This window comes from Squalius cephalus (assembly GCF_949319135.1).
Source record: "Squalius cephalus genome assembly, chromosome: 1".
NCBI classification, from domain to species: Eukaryota; Metazoa; Chordata; class Actinopteri; order Cypriniformes; family Leuciscidae; genus Squalius; species Squalius cephalus.
The window spans coordinates 8,788,771-8,806,367 of NC_137122.1; the positions used below are offsets into that span (position 1 = coordinate 8,788,771).

Genomic DNA, 17,597 nt, shown 5'->3' on the forward strand with positions numbered 1-17,597 from the left:
CGTAATAAAGCGTTGCCATATTCACGTTCATCTGTTCCGGAAAACAGAGTAAACACACTTTTAGCGCCACTCACTGGACATTTCACTTTGATACTGTTGTGAAACGTGCACAACACAACGTATTCTGCGTCTTGCAAAAATGTTGCCACAGGAACGTTTTTCACATGAGCCAGGGTTGCAACATTGACTTTTACAGCAAATGAAATGGAAAATAGCCTTTAAAGCATCTCTGAATAGCTTTAAACAGCTCCGTCTGTGTCACAGCACACAAAACCAGCTGACCGAGAATTATCCCCGTCAGAGCGGCTCGTGCCACTGCCAAATTTACAAGTCTACAAGTTAGTCATGGATATTGGAAACCTTTTCAGTAGCAAACTAATTTTATTACTAATAATGCAATTATTTTATTTCTAGACTTTAATGTCATGTGGGAAACTGCTAAAATAAAGAAGTGAGACTAACAGTAATTCTCTCGTGTGCAAAAATAGCCAATAAACTGTTCAGATCAGATGTGTGTTGAGACAGTGTGATTCACAGTATATGCACTTCTCACACGTTTCACACACACTTAAAGCAATACTTCACTGTGGCATCGTGTCACTAAACAGCAACTCTAGCAGAATTTCAATACTCATTTGATGAGAACAGAGGAAGTTACAAACCAGAGGAGGAGCTGATGATGTTTAAGGGAAGAGCTGTAACTATATATAATGAAGAGAAAGACTGACAGAAACACAAAATGGCTGATAAGTGTGATCTGTGTCTGCTGGGACTGATCATTCTCTCTTCACTTCTCACAGGTAAAGAAATCTGTATTTTCTCTAAAGACATTTAGTGGAATTAGTCTGGAAAGAGTTCATTTGAACATGCTCAGTTTATTCTTGCACACATTCACGTTGTGATCTCAGAGTTGTGTATTGATACACACAGATCATACTGTATTATTCCTGATACTGGACAAACATCTGATGATGAAGAATTATCCTCATATTAAGAGTGTGTCAGTGATTTGAACAGCTCTCTGATAAAGACTAATAGTTTATTCTGGAGAGTGTGTTGTTTGCTTTAAGTGAGGAAAAATACTATGATTTAAAACGTCAGCTTTTTATGCTGGTATGTTTTATGTTTCATTTATTAAAGGTGAACTAAGTAACTTTTTTACCTTAACTGAACAGCTTCGGAGTCATTGGAATGGTTATATTACTTATTTCGGTTTGAATGGTGGTCGTTTCACACCCCCCTGGTGCCCGTGAGCGGAAAATACGCACTTGCAACTTTGAGCCGGCGGGCCGCCGGCCGCCACGTCAGGAAGTCTCGCGTGATATCAGGTCTCGCGATGTAAACAATTGCTTTACGGCCAAAAGAAATCTGCTAAAATGCTGTCATTATTGCACTCCCTCACGCTGTCCGAACCCGAATGAAGACGACGTTTTAAAGAATGTCCCATCTGCTTTGATGTCGTTGATCTACTAGCCTCTGGTGTCTGAGAATCACCAACGAGTTTTTACAACAGTGTTGTCAAATATCTATTCCGAAGCTGTGGGGGGAGCTAGAGAGAAACCTGTGAGCAAAAAGCGAGAATACAGCGAAGAAATCCCGAAGCTACTGAGTGCTGCTTTAATATATATCATAATGATCACTGAGATATACTGTGTTTCAGGAACCAGTGGAGTGGATGATGCTCATGTGTTCATCAGTTCTGGTGAAAATGTCTCTCTGCCCTGTAATAATGCTCTTTCTGACTGCACATCTAAAACTACATGGACCTACTATAACAGTCATTCAGCAACAGTTGAACTGATTACTGAAGGGATAAAGAAGAAAGACACAGAGAGACATGAGAGACTGAGTCTGGAGTCTGACTGCTCTCTGAACATCAAGAACGTCACAGAAGAAGATTATGGATTATACAGCTGCCAACAATATGTGAATGGACAGAAACAAGGACATGATGCTGATGTTTATCTGCATGTTCTTCATGGTAAGTTTATGATTATGTGGTAAATTTAAAAACTCAGATGATGATTGAAGAGTCTGTGATTTTTGTCTTGTGTTCAGTTTCAGTGTCTCCATCATCATCATCATCATCATCATCATCATCACAGACTGAGATCAGTCCAGGCCGCTCTGTGACTCTCTCCTGTCAGTTGTATTCATATACTGGATTTTATTATGATGAATTCTCCTGTGATGATTGGATTCTTTATAAGGGATTTGAGCTGTTGTGGGTGAATCAGGCTGGTGTTGATCTGAAGACAGACTCCAGATATCAGATATTATCACCAGATCACTGTATCAGGACTCTGACTACAACACTCCTGAATGAAGCTGACAACAGAAAGTGGAGATGTCAGCTTACTCATGGAAATCAAGTCAAGACCTCAGTCAGATACACTGTCAAGTATTCAGGTGAGAAAACAGTGTTAGAAGAGCCTCATAATGTCAGTAACACTAAGGTCTATCAGTATCACTGAACCAGAACAAACTGAGGGAACAAAAGCTTCTTTGACTCTCACAGAAGAGTAACTCAAAGCATTGCTTCAAACTAATGAACTGCAGTGAAGGAACAGTCCAAAACGTGATCCTGGAAATAATAAAGGAATTGAAACTTGACAGCAAAAATATAAACTTTTATGTAATGTGATGATCATAGTTATAATACGATGGTCATATTGTACAGTATTAAACATCTGAACTAACATTCATCTTCACAGCTCAAGCTGATTCAACGACAGCAGTGAATCCAGTCCACATCACACACTCTCAGGATCCCTCAACTATAAACACACACGTTTCTAAAGGTACATCATCACTGTCTTTCTCACATCAGTGCTTTTCAGAGCATAATGCTAGAGTTATCTTCAGTGTTAACTCATCAAAATATGACTGTCATATTCTACAGTATGATTGTCACATTGAGTTGTTGTTTTAGTTTCATTTCATGGACTTTTATGGTGTGTCCCAATTAGCGTACTTATGCATATTCTAGGACATGTTTAGTATAAACAGTGAGAGTAGTGTGTTCATATAAAGGGGGTCGCACACCGGACGCGCAGCTCAGCGCCGCGCCGCGCAGCACCACGTCTTTTAAATTCGAACACATTATTCTCTATGAGATACACACCGGCGGCGCCTTTCGGCGTCTGTCCGCGGCGCCCAGCAACGGCTCAGGACCGTGTTCAAAATCCTACCGCGCCACAGAGCGCCATTTACATAGTTTTATACTAAATTTACATTTATGTGTCTCAAATCGTAGTTAATGTATATACGGACTTCACCCCGTGCTGCAATATACATTTAGTTTTATATTTATTTACAGAAATCAGAAAATTGCTGATGCTAACGGATTTTCAGGTGAGAGTTGTCCTAGACGTGGCGCGGCGCGGCGCTGAGCTGCGCGTCCGGTGTGCGACCCACTTAACACTCCGGTTCTTTCACTCGATTCTCCCAGAAAGAGTCACATGAAGACGATATGTTGAGCTCATCCATGCAGCGCATTCACTGTCTATTTAACGGATCTTCTATCGCCCTATAATCCATCGCGCTCTTTAAGATCAATAAATTCGAGGCTTTTGGTCATACCTAGGATATCCAGATCCACCAAAGGAGGGAGAGCATTTTCACATTTAGCTCCAAAACTCTGGAATAGCCTTCCTGATACTGTTCGTTGCTCAGACTCGCTCTCCCAGTTTAAAACTAGATTAAAGACGCATCTTTTCGGCCAGGCATTCATATAATATTTTTAATCTTACTGTTCAAACTACAATCCGGCCTCTAGTTCATAAACGCCAGAGGAGAACTGGCCCCCGACTGAGCCTGGGTTCTCCCAAGGTTTTTTTTTCTCCATTAGGTCACCTGATGGAGTTTTAGGACACCATTAGGTCACTTGATGGAGTTTTTCGGTTCCTTGCCACTGTTGCCTTTGGCTTGCTCAGTTGGGGATATTTTGGGGATATTTAATTTTTTTATCAATCAATAAATTCCACTAGAAACAAACCTTGTATTTTAATTGAATACTGTGAAGCTGCTTTGATACAATCTGTATTGTGAAAGGCGCTATACAAATATACTTGACTTGACTTGACTAGATCCATGAAAAACACCAAACAGACATAAAATACTGCTCATCCACTCACAAAATTATCAAAAAACATACATGTAAAAGTGAACAAAACAAATATACAAAAAAATAGAGAAACACAAAATAAGCCATACACTCGTAATGCTGTTATACTTGTAAACACTGTTTCCTGCACCTCAGTGTCTGGTCTCATATCTACACGGTTCAGACCTCTTACCAGCATACCTACCTGTGGATCTACTTACCTGATGTCCAGTTGTTTCCCTTCGTCACCGTCCATTGTCGATCGCCGTGTGTTTCATCATCAAAGTCATCATCTTCATCTGCAAAGACATTATTCAAGTTCAGCTAAGTGTTCACAAGTGTTTGTTTGTACACTCTACCTTGTCTGCCTATTTATGGATGTGACAGAAGACCAGACCAACAACATGCAGAGCACGAGCACCACTGTCACGGATCCTTTCGCCGAATTGGTGAACGCAGTTTGTCAGTCACTTCCTCCATCACCCACCACTTCTTTACCTGCTGCCTCTGCCAGTCCCATGGCCCGACCAGCGACCTACAGTGGCAAGGCGGAGGATTGCAGCGGGTTTATTCTTCAGTGCAACCTACACTTCGAGATGCAACCTCATCTTTACACTACCGATCGAGCGCGCATTGCGTTTGTGATCTCACTCCTCTCCGGTCATGCTCTTCAGTGGGCTCAAGCACTATGGCAAGCCGAAATTCCCGTTACTAAGTCATTGTCTGCATTTCTTCAACATTTCAAAGAAGTCTTCAGTCAAACCATGTCCACACTATCCGTCCATGATCATCTTTTTCACCTTCGACAAGGTAAACGATCGGTGGGTTCCTACGTCTTGCAGTTTCGTACACTCGCCGTGGTGAGTGGATGGAATGAATGCAGCTCTTCTCACAGCCTATTGTCAAGGTTTAGACCCTGAGATTCGTCAACTAATGGTTGTTCACGATGATATGATATTATGGGATTAGAGAAATCAATCCGAAGAGAAATTCATCCAGAAATCAATCCGAGTTTCCCAACGTTTTACTACTTGCTCATCATTTCAACCCGCTTTGCATCCTCCGCCTCTGGAACCATCTGCAGCCCTTCCAACACCAGAACCTATCCAGGTAGATACTTACCATCTCACACCGGCGGACCGTCAATGGCGGGCGATGGTTAAATCATCTATGTTTGTGCTGTCGGGAAGAAGGACACATCATCTCCAACTGTCCCGTTCGACCTCCACGCCCAGCGGTGAGTACCATTCAACTCTCTCCTAAAATTGCAGCTCTGACTCGTACCACAGTAATCCTTGTAACGTCCCATTCAACTGTTCCAGCACAAAGCTCTCATTGATTCCGGCTCAGTGAGCAACTTCATCTCCCACAACCTTCTACAGAGGCTCAATGTCAAGAGAAAACGCTGTCCCCAGAACCTAGAGATTCACACCATCCTGGGTAAGCCGCTGGGTCGTAGTCGCATCTGTCACTTCTCCCCCACCATGACGCTCCGCATCGGGTGCCTGAGAACAACATCTCTACCTGAAATTAGATAAATGTGAGTTCCACACCTCCACTGTCTACTTTCTCGGTTACATCATCAACCAACAAGGCATCCAGATGGACCAGAGGAAGGTGGAAGCAATCCGGTCCTGGTCTCAACCCGTCACCATCAAAGAACTTCAGAGATACATTGGATTTGCAAACTTTTACCGTAGATTCATTCACAACTACAGTCTTCTCAGCTCTCCTCTGACTTCACTCCTCAAAACACGGCCCAAGTCTCTATCCTGGAACCCAGAAGCCACCACTGCCTTTGCCACCCTCAAATAAGCTTTTGCCACCGCTCCCATCTTCATCCATCCTGATCCTGAGCTACCGTTCACCGTAGAAGTGAATGCTTCATCTACAGGAGTGGGAGCGGTACTTTCGCAGCGGCAGGGGAACCCCCCACTACTCCATCCGTGTGCCTTCTACTCCAAAAAGCTGTCCCCGGCGGAGCAGAATTATGACATCAGCAACAGGGAACTCCTCGTCATCAAGCTTGCATTAGAGGAATGGAGACATTGGCTGGAGGGAGCCAAACACAAATTCAAAGTAATCACCGTCCGTATAAACCTTGAATATCTCAGAGAAGCTTGTCGTCTCAATCCTCGTCAAGCCAGATGGTCCCTCTTCTTCACAAGATTCAACTTCCTAGTTACTTACTGACCTGAACACAAGGATTCCAAAGCCGATGCTCTCTCTCTCGTCTTGAACCTGATCTGGAATCCACTACTCCTGAACCCATCCTCCCTCCAGCCATGAACGTCAGTTCCATCCTCTGGTCTATTGACGAAGACATTCGCCCAGCAAACGGAACCTGCTCCGCCAGGAGGTCCAGAACGGTGTATCTACGTGAAGGGACTCAGCTCACACCTCTCTGGGCTCTGGACACCCAGGTAGCCAGCAAACCCTCTCGCTCCTCACTCAACGTCACTGGTGGCCCTCTATGACCCAAGACATCTCTCTATATCTCAAGGGCTGCTCAGTCTGTGCCATCACCAACACTCCCCGTCATCTGCCAGCAGGCAAACTAGTTCCACTAGAAACCATATTCTGATCCTTTGTCTCCTCACACAGTACCCAGTGAAGCTGAAGTACCTCCTCCCGAAGTCACCGAAGAAGAGCTCATTTACAGAGTCCAATCCATCGTTAACTCGCGATGACGGGGCAACTGGCTAGAATATCTGGTCGATTGGGAGGGGTACGGTCCAGAGCAGGGGTGGAGTGGGACCAAAAAATCTACCGGGAAATTTCGTAGACCACCGGCCCTCTGTGGTAAAAAACAACAACAAAAAAACAAAAAACAAAACGTTTGCTAAAAAATATAGAGGTGAATGAGAGAATATTAAATAGATTTTTTTTTGTTCCTCTATATTTTTTTTCACAACTTTCTAAAAGAGGAAAAAAATTGCGAGAGATGGATAACGGCAGTCAGAAGAACTCAGAAGAGAGAAATATATGTCAATTTGTCATCACTCCCACAGACGCTGCATTAGAAACCCTCACAGAAGCATTAACTAGTTTTTTGTAATTTTATTAAAGGTAATATAATATAAAATAGTGTTATAAATGTAAATACATATTTTTTTAAATTGAAAATATAAAAAAATTTCCAGGATTTATGCGGATGATGACCGTTAAAACGCGTCATCATCACCCTGTTGAAAAGGGTCCATGGCATTTTCACAGTGACACGACACCTTGCTCGTTAGCTTCTGCTAGTGTTAACATAATCCGTATACACTTAATATAGCAGCAGCAGCCAAGGGAAGTTACTCGTTTTAAAACTAGGAAATCTGCCACTAGTAGATAGTCACTCAATAGTAAACTATTTATTTGTCTCATATTTACCACAGCTACTTTCAAATTACACAAGCTTTTGGCTGGCTGGCTGGTAACTTAGCTGATGCTAATTCCCATCTGTGCCTAGCTTTGACGACATGTGCTTCAGTTTATTTCACCTGTAGTATCTTTGCTTGTTGATGCCCGGAACATGTCTGTTATTTTGGAGCATTTCATTGCCTCCTCCTCCATATTTTTTTTCCTTTTGAGTCTGACCTTCTCAGCACCAGATTTTTTTTAACACTTGTGCTGAGGGGGTGCTAGATCATTGACGGGGGAGCTGCGCAGTTATACAAATAATAATTGAGCAAAACTTGGCCACTAAATATTTAATATTCAATTATTTTAATGATCACAATTAAAGTTTTAATTTTATTTAATTGAACAAGCGCAACATTCAGCATTCAATCAAATATTCTAAAAGATGTATTATTACTAATAAGGTTATTTCAACATAATATTTCGTTATTTCGACATTTATGTGCGTGCAAAAAGCAAGATGTGCATTTGTAAATCCGGTGATGCGTGCATTGATTTTTAGTAATAAATTAGTGTTTTCTGACAGTGTCGGGTGTCGGCTGCAAAGATGAAGTTGACGATCGCCATATTCATAGTAAACGCGCCTATAGAGAGAAATGCATGATTATGTAATCAGAGAGTAGCCTTTTTCTTTTCGTTTTGAATTATTTCGTTTAAAGATATTTCAAGCTTTGTGCATTTGATGTATTTCTCATCTCTGTGTGAGGCATACACTGAGTTTCGTTAAGTTAGGATGAGATGCGCTCCAGTTAACGTGCAATGCAATTGACCGCGCGGGCGCCTCCATGATTATATTGTCTGTTTGTTATATTTGCTTCTTATTAAATCCAGGCAATTGGTTGATACAAAAATGATTAAAATTAAGATACAATTTATACAAAACGAAATTCACTTTAATGAAAGGTTTTCTACAAAACAAAACATAATGAAATGAAATGGTCAAAATCATGTCTGACCCACCCACTCCAAGTCTCTCGATATATAGCGCATCATATCTTACTTGTGCTGTTCACTTTTCATAAATCAACATAAATGGAAAAGAAATGACATTATAATATTTTAACAAATATGAAACTAAATGCGCTTATTTAATGGCTACAACAGTAGGCCTACCGACTCTCTATTTGTACAAATTGCTGTACATTGATTTAATTCTGAATTTTGCACAAGTTGAAAGACGTTTGTTCAAATCAAGTTCACGGATAATTGTGCGTGCATTTATTAATCATTATCATACTAAAATCATAAAAATGCTATGTAGTGTGGTGGATTTTAATTAATCAACGATAATTAATCAACTAACATTTGTTTTTCTTGCAGGAATAAAATTCATATGCTTTTAATGTTTCCAAACTCTTTGGAAAAACTTGTGACTGACTGACTGTATGTGTCTATGTGTAAAAATAACAGAAAGGGGAAGTGAAACTAGACATGACTAGTTTGAAAAAACTTGTGATAAGTAAGCACAAGGTTTGAGTTTGCTTTACCTAGTAACAGAGGGGTTTGCAAATGAAGAACCAATCAAATAGTGGGGATATTATGTAATGCAGCATGAAATTTATGCCATACCTCTATACTATAAAAACTGTTGTATCTGTGTTTTACGGTGGGATTCTCAATGAAATTTGTCTGAGATCCTCCGGCCTTGCTTCTTGGGAGAGATTTCCTGAGAACTGCTCGGGAAGATCTCCTGGCCGTGATTAAAGCATTTAAAGGACATTTGCAGGTCTGTTTGTCAATTTATTCCTGCGCAGGAAGCTAGTTTAGGTAGGAAGCTAGTTTAGGAAGGAAAACTAGTTTAGGGAAATCGAGTCAGAAAAGCTGGTGATCTATGGAGTGGGGACGTCGAAGACGGGAACCAATAGATAGAGCCAGGTAGTTAGGTTAAGTTAAAAGCTGGTGATCTATAGAGTGGGGAAGTGAAGAACGGGAACCAATAAATAGAGCCAGGTAGTCCGGTGATCTATAGAGTGGGGACGTCGGGGACGGGAACCAATAGATAGAGCCGGATAGTTAGGTTTAGGGAAAAAATCTACCACAGTAGGCCTATAAAAAATCAGATGAGCCCAGAATATAAACGCAACGTTTAATTCCACGTTAAGCAATTTCCTCCCATAGAAAACCATTAGGCCTATAAGAACGCTTAATGTAGCTTAATGCAGATTAGAATGCCCCCTTATTATGTCGAAATAACGAGATTTTATGTTGAAATAATGTCTTAATATCTCGAAATAAGAAGATAAGTTTTATTTTTTCTTCAAAATGCAGTTCAGGGCTTCCATAGAATAGCCTACAGCCTGAATATAATTGCTTCCAGAAATTATTTTTGGGGGTGCTTTCGGGGTGCTTTGGTCTTTCTTGGGGGTGCTGAAGCAACTGCTAGCCCCTCCCTAGCGCCGCCCATGCTCAGCGCCACCTATCAGTTTTCTTTTTTGCCTTTCCATCATTTAACTCACTCTCACGGTAGTTAGACTTCCACTGATCCCCCTATGTTTTCGAAAATCCTATAGACATGGTTGGACCTTTTGAACGGTTTGAGCACTTTTATATACTGTATTGAGCAGAGAGGCTGCACAGTTTGACCAGCGAGAAGCGGCGCACATCAGGCCGCCAGACGGTGTTGCTAAAATAACTCGCAATGTATAACTATTATCAGACCGGCCCTCGCGGCCTCAAAACACTACCGGCCCACCGGGAAAAGTCCCGACTCTCCCGATTGCCACTCCGCTACTGGTCCAGAGGAATGTTCCTGGGTAGCTCGAGATGACATACTTTACCCCTCCTTTCTAACCCAGTTCCACCAAGATCATCCTACTCGCCCTGCACCCAGAGGTCGAGGTCGTCCCCATCTTTGCAGTTTCCGGCCGTCTGGAGCTGCCCGTGGAGGAGGGGTATTGTCACGGAGTCAACAGAGCCATCACTTCCTGTCCACTGCCACTGTCCACTGCACTGTCTGCCTATTTATGGATGTGACACTAAGGCTGCGTCTCAATTCGCCTACTTATATTACGCCCTAAAAGTATGTATTTTTTTTGTGAAGAAAAGGTGCATACTTTTTAGTGTGTAGCAGAAGAGTAGACTTGTTTTGGGACAAATTATCACATCATACAATTGCATCTTTAATGGTTGCTCTCTGTGGATTAGTTACATGCATCTGGTCACGCAAACTGACCTGTCAATCATCTTACAATGTGTTGCTGCTGGTCAAGCAAATGTTTTGTTTCTGTTTGATATGTCACAAAATGCTTTGTTTCTGTTTGATATGATTGTAAATATATCTATTAAAATGCTGATATTCTGGTCTGTACCCAGCTGTCCTGTATCTTGCTCTCTCATTGGCTGTCAGTCATCGCCGATGTAGTTTTCAGTCAGAACACATTCACACAGCAGGATTTTTGAATCTCAGACAGGTCCAGATAGTTACCATGCTAAATATCTCACGGCCATCTGCGACTCTCTCAGATCGCGTCTTTGATAATTCACAGTGCATGATTGTCACTCACGTGAGCGAGCACTGATTTGCCAGTGATTTCGGGCATTTGTCAGCGATCTCCCAAAACGTGTCAGTGTGCGAAAATCAGGCTTAAAATTGTTCAGTGTGAACTCGGCATTAGGCTGTGTATGAAGTCAGTTGTAGTTCTTGTCAGTGTGTTTTTCTTTTCTTCAGTGATTCTGCTTGTTAACAGCAGTTGTTCATCACTAATGCTCAATCATCACTTTAATCACTTTATCATCTCATTAACTTTAACACTTATTCAGAGTTACTTTAACACTCTTTAGAGTGGGACCATATGTACTCTGAGCAGAGTTACTGTCAATTAAATTTAGGGATTTTGCTGTGTGTGTTCTCATGTTGGATTCCTCTCTTTAGTTTGGTAAAATAAATTTAAGCTGCTAAGTTTGTTTGCTGCGCCTCACCTCTTCTTCTCCTCATTCTGGATATTATTATGATGCATCTCAACTAACATTCATCCTTTTCAGCTCAAGCTGATACAACACCACCAGGCACAGACTCTCAGGATAATTCGACTACAAACACACAAGGTACATAATCACAGTGTTTTGTCTTTGTCTACAATTGTCCCCAATCTGCCCTGTCCATCTCTGGTTAAAATATAATGGTAATATTGTACAGTATGAATCATCTGAACAAACATTCATACATTACAGCTCCAGCTGGCTCAACGACAGCAGTGAATCCTACACGAGGTACATGATGATGCTGATGCTTTTAAGCCTTTGATGATGTTATTCAAAGAACATCTTTGTCTAACATAATTCTATAGAAAAATGAATGAATTACCATATAGACACTCTACCACATATATATATAATCAGTATGTAAGAGTTGAGTTGACTTTTTCCTTTTGTTTCTTGAAAGAAGAGCAATAAACAATAAATAAATCACAGGGCATTAATTAAAAGTCAGAGGAAGATCAGAATCGTTTGAAATGCCATTCAGTGCCGATGGCTTTTGTCTTTGTCTATAATTGTCCCCAATCATCCTTTTCAGCTCAAACTGATACAACACCACCAGTCACAAACTCTCAGGGTCATTGGAATAAAAACACACAAGGTACATAATCACAGTGTTTTGTCTTTGTCTATAATTGTCCCCAATCTGGCCTGTCCGTCTCTGACTCTGTGCTCGATCTCTTCTTCAGTCATAGTGATTTCTGTCGCTGCAGTCGCTGTTCTCCTTCTTGCTCTTCTCTGGCTGATCTGCAGAAAAAGAGCTGGTGAGTTTTCAGATTTACTCCTTTACAACAATTAAAAACAGTTCAGATGAGCAAACAAACACATCATGTTCAGACTGTAAGTATCATAGAAACATGTGGATTATATGAAATTCTCAAACAGAAGTTTATTCCTGCTGAGAAATCCTGTAATGTCAATCTCTCAGAGTTATCAAGTCAACAATCATTTTTATTATTCATTTTAATGCTTCAACAAAATCTGATTGTTTCAAAATATTAATGCTTAACTTTTGTGTTTTTGTGTGTGTTTTATCATAAATACTCATATTTCATGAGGCACTTGTTTTCAGATAATAAAAGAGGGACTGGCTACTCTGCGGTGAGTTCAGTAATGCAGTGATTTAGATTTGATTACTGTCTTTAAAGCTCAATAAAGTGTCATTCATGCAGTTTAACTGTTTGTTCTGAAGGTCAAAGATGAGAATGATCATAAAGAGACGAATGAGATGATCAACATGTCCATTCCTCCCTCTGCAAGAGCCAATGTGAGTCCACTAAAAGCTTTTATGTTATTCTACACACTGTTAGACCTTACCAGGTTTTTTTACAGTAAAATACTGGCAACACTGTTGCCAGTAATATACTGTTAATTGTATAGTTCTTTACTACAATCTACAGTATGTTACTGTAAAAATGCACTAAATTAAAACTCAAGTTAACTAATTTCACTTGCAGAAACCGACTGCCTTAAATTGACCAACTGTCATTTAAATGTATTAACTAAAATTTATAATGCATTAATAATGTGAGCAAAGTATTACTGTGAACTTCTTTCATTTGAAACCACAACAAAACCTTTGTAAATAAAGAGATTTCCACTGGACCAGCAACTACACAGTCACCGCCTGTTAAATAAAGCAACATACAGCATATCATCAATGTTAGTAGATCTTCTGCTGGACTGAAGCACAGGCTCTACTCTTCTGCACAATGGTGACCCAAAAAACAAGAGTTTACAGTAAACTACTGGCAACAGTGTTGCCAGTATAAACCTGTTTTATAACTTACAGTTTATTACTGTTAAAATAGATTTTGTGGGTGTGTCTTTTTATCTTACACTGTTAACCCTTTCAACCCCACAGGGAAATCCACACTACAAAGAGTAAAAGTAACATTGAGACAGTGTTGCAGTGAGATAATTAAGAGAATATGTAAGTGATTGTTGAGCATTAGTGATGAACACCTGCTGTTAGAACAGAAAATAGAGAAACACAAGAACTACAACTGACTTCCAGCCATTACACATTATTACACTTATTGTTAACCAGTATGACTTTATGTCTGTCATACATCTACAGAAGTTGTTATTGAGATGTTTAATTGAAAATGTTTGGTTTGAAGTTACCATTATAGAGATCAGTGCTTTAGTTGGGTTGCTGATGCTAAAGCATTAGTTTTTCTTTTGCTGCTTGAGCTGTTCTTGTGCAAGTCACACTTGTGCACACACAGTTTATGAATGATTGCAGTTATAATGATTATGATGAAAAAATCTTCATATTGCCTGTTCATTCACTAAGGAGTTCATTCTCACTCGTTCAGAGTTTAATCCTCAATCAAAAGTGTTACATTAGCACCACTGTGAAACCACAGCAATAAATTACAATGACTCTTTTTTTTAAAACACATCATGCATAAACCAAGAAAACAGAGCTACACTGTCTTTTAGAAACACAGAGATATCACAATTTAGCACATGAATCTCAACAGTGGTGGCAATATATATATATATTTTTTTTATTCATGCAGCAGTGCATGCTGGGAGTTTTATATTATCCTGGAACCCAGCATGCATTGCGACATGAAACTTTTGATTGTCACCATTGTTGAGATTCATATGCTGATTGTTGATGTATGTGTGTGTCTGAGTAAAGCAGGAATTAAAAATGTTTTAAAGCACTATCTGATTACGATATTCTTCAGAAGACCTGAATAAAGAAATATTGATTTCATGTTGTAAATTCACAAATATATGCAAAATATGAAATACCCATTAATTCAAAGAATATATACAGGAAAGATCAGAGAATCAGACATGTCCAGGATGATTGTGACATCATCACAAAATCCCAAAAACATCTGATCATCATACTCTTGACTTTTTCTTGCCATAACAAATGTGTTTTATAAACTCACTGTTACAGCAGTCAGAGAGAGATGAATGGTAAGAAGTCCAGGGACAAGAGACCAACTAAATCAAATACTGATCTCCATTATGGTGACAACAAACTTTACTATTAACTAAATCTCTGTTAATTCTCAACAAGAACTTTTGTACATGTATGAAATAAATAATTGTAAACTGGTTTCACACTCTGTGGCTGGAAGTCAGTTGTAGTTTTTGTGTTTCTCTTTTTTTTCAGGTCTTGTTTCTCTGTCCTTCAGTGATTCTGCTTATCAGTGTTCATCAGTGTCTCAATTCACTCTCTTCTTTTCATTCACTCTGTCAAGGGGACTATATTAGTGAACTAATGTAGGGAATAGTGAATGAGGGTATAGGGTGTGATTGGGAAAACAGCCTCTGAGTGTTGACTTTGAGCGCTGTTAATTTACAGTATATTCCTGTAATCTATTTTTGTTTTCTACGGTATATTACTGTTTTAATGGAAAATGGTATGATATTGTCAGAATTTGGCCTTTTTTTACAGCAAGGGTTAACAGTGCATATAATAGTGAGAGATATGTCTGTTTTGTGTGTTAAACTTGACTCTCTGCACGTTTGCATTGATGTTTAGGAGCAGACAGATGATGGGACTTATTCTGAGGTCACTTCTTCCAATACAAAGCCTGTAAACTCACTCAATGTGAGTAGATACCAGCACATGAGTTTGACTCTCAGATAAATGAAGCTCATGCTCTAATAATAATAATAATAATAATAATAATAATCGCTGGGGTTCAAACATTGATGGACATAATCTGTTCTTTCAGGATCATGATGATACAGTGACTTATGCTGCTGTCAGAGGAAGAGAAGATCAACCGTAGGATGAACTTTATGCCTCTGTGAACAAGAACAAGACCTTCACAAATAAACATTAACCCCCTGAGGTCGGCAATCACGCCGACGTGATCTGCTCGCTTTTTTTCCTTATCAGTGCAAAAAAGAGTCAAAATACTCTTTTGATTTTGACATACTTGTGTTATACATCAATCGATCCTGTTAAGTGTGTTTTTTTTTTTTGTGTATACTCACAATAAAAACAAAGTGTTGTGCTTTTTACCAAATAAAGAAAAATAAACATGAAGCGAGTTCTGCCTTCTGTCAGTTAAGTCCATTCTGAAACGCTTCCGAAAATTAACCATAACTCAGCGAATACTCAGTCAAACAGTCACACAGGCATGAAGCTTGAATTCTCTTCTTTTAAATGAAGTAATTTTTATAAAAAAAACAAATATTCTCAGTTTATGTAATTTGTATAAAGAGAGAGAGAGATGTTGAATAGCGCGTGCTATTCAAACGCAAATGTGAGGCGATCCATGCAAACCTTTGAGCCCACTTCAGCTGGATAACAATGAACACACACCGCGAGTTCACTTTCAGACTCGTGTACTTTAAGACGCTGTGAGGAATAATAGGCTACTATCTTGATAATAATCCTGGAAAATTTACCTCAGAAGTGCTGGAAGTTTCATTTCGAGGAGCAACAGATCCGGCTGAGGAATAGGTCAGTTCTATATTTGCTTTGTTCTAATCGCAAGTGTCTACGCAAAAAAGACTGTTTAAATATGAATCGCGTTTCTGTGTGTGAATGAATGAACAGCTTTTACCAAACTCTATTGCTATACTGAGATGAGTAAAAATCGACTACAAAAATTGGATAGATTATAAAGTTTTTACTGTAAAATACTGTTCATACATTATTCTCTCAAAAATACAAACATGTACATACATGTTGCTCACATATTATGGTAGCCCTGTTTGTGCTAAATAGAGTGTAATTACACCTTTGCCATTAATATGTTTATAAGCAACTGAAAAAAAACACAAATGTCAGGGCATGTCAGAACATCTCAAGGACCCCAAAAACACCTTAGACCCCAGAGGGTTAATGATCCAGATCATGAGCTCATCATATCAGGAGCAGACGGGAAGATTTCATCTCTCTGGGGTTTGGAGGAATTATATATTTGTGTGTGAACGAGCAGATATTTGTTGAATGTCCTGTGAATATGAATGAGATTTATTGTGAATCATCATCTGGTCAGAGCACAGAATCTCATCTATATCATCACAGCTACAGTAAAGTTAGAGACAGAAGCCCTGATGTGTTTTCATACAGGCCAGACTCAATCTAGTGTCTCACAAGCCTTTTCCATGACTGGAGTCTGTTTGACTGGCAGCACGTCACTCCTGGATAACAGAAAATGGGCAAAAAGGCGGGACGTGGGTGAGCTGAGGCTATTGGTATTGACCTGTTGCTGAAACCACGCCCGCCTAGCTCGACGTGGTCGAGTTAGCTCAGGCTAAGGAGCTAATGCTATATGCTAAAGGCCTCGCGCTAAAGTGACAGCTGATGATGTAAAGCCAATAGTTAAAGTTCATGTTTTTGCCCTTCGAAATATTATAATAGTTAAAAGACATAGCTGGGCCATTCTACAGAATTGGTGCAAAGTCAGAGTTGGAAACATCTTGAAATTTTTTTGTTTTTTCCCACAAATTTTGCATGTATGCAAATTGTATAATATCCAAGGTACGCTTTTCTAGTAATTGTGCAGTTAATTCTCATATTGTATTTTCAGAAAATGCTGGAATATTTTCCTTCTCCCCAAATTTGTCACTACCGAAACACAATATTAAATCATTTATTAAGAAGGCTTATAATGACCTATTAAGATTTTGTTTACATCTACCTTATAAATATATATTTTTTCTATTTAAAAAAAATATTTTTACTGGTTAAATCAATAAAGATTATAATTTTAATAATATTTTAAGTGTGATTTATGGGATTTGTTGTATTTTGAACCCAATCTTTCTTTGTAGAAGGCATAAAGTTTATCGTACTGATTTCAAAGTTAAGGATTCATTAGTTTGAATATGCATTGAACCAAACACTATCATAACATCTTAGTTGATAATTCAATATACTGTATTTTTGACAAAACATCCCATGTTACGGTAGTGACTGCACATTTTTGGTAGTGACAGTAATGTTTTGGTAGTGACCACAATACTTTGTTAGCCATGGCTGAATCAGACTGTCCACATTTTATGTTAATATAAATAAATAACTATGATGCACATATGCAGTCAGTACATATAGCAGACACACATCTGACAGTAAATATCTTATAAGAACACCTAGAGCTATTCTATATTTTGGGTC

General features: G+C 39.4%; 1 protein-coding gene across 1 annotated transcript; it reads left to right on the plus strand.

Annotated features, from left to right (window-relative positions):
- Positions 1-703: 703 nt before the first annotated feature.
- LOC307163111 (uncharacterized protein) lies at positions 704-15,518 on the plus strand. The gene is made up of 12 exons (XM_079878993.1): positions 704-800; positions 1,661-1,981; positions 2,059-2,409; positions 2,715-2,801; positions 11,495-11,557; positions 11,684-11,722; positions 12,027-12,089; positions 12,178-12,252; positions 12,561-12,589; positions 12,681-12,755; positions 15,003-15,071; positions 15,199-15,518. The coding sequence occupies exons 1-12, from the start codon at positions 740-742 to the stop codon at positions 15,253-15,255; spliced, it is 1,290 nt and encodes a 429-aa protein (XP_079735119.1). The 5' UTR covers positions 704-739; the 3' UTR covers positions 15,256-15,518.
- Positions 15,519-17,597: the final 2,079 nt, after the last annotated feature.

Excerpts from the sequence above, each read along its gene's own strand:
- LOC307163111 (XM_079878993.1), top strand. The coding sequence starts at position 740 with ATGGCTGATAAGTGTGATCTGTGTCTGCTGGGACTGATCATTCTCTCT. Across the intron at positions 11,558-11,683 it reads TTCGACTACAAACACACAAG|CTCCAGCTGGCTCAACGACA; the intron begins GTACATAATCAC and ends CATACATTACAG. Across the intron at positions 12,090-12,177 it reads TTGGAATAAAAACACACAAG|TCATAGTGATTTCTGTCGCT; the intron begins GTACATAATCAC and ends TCTCTTCTTCAG.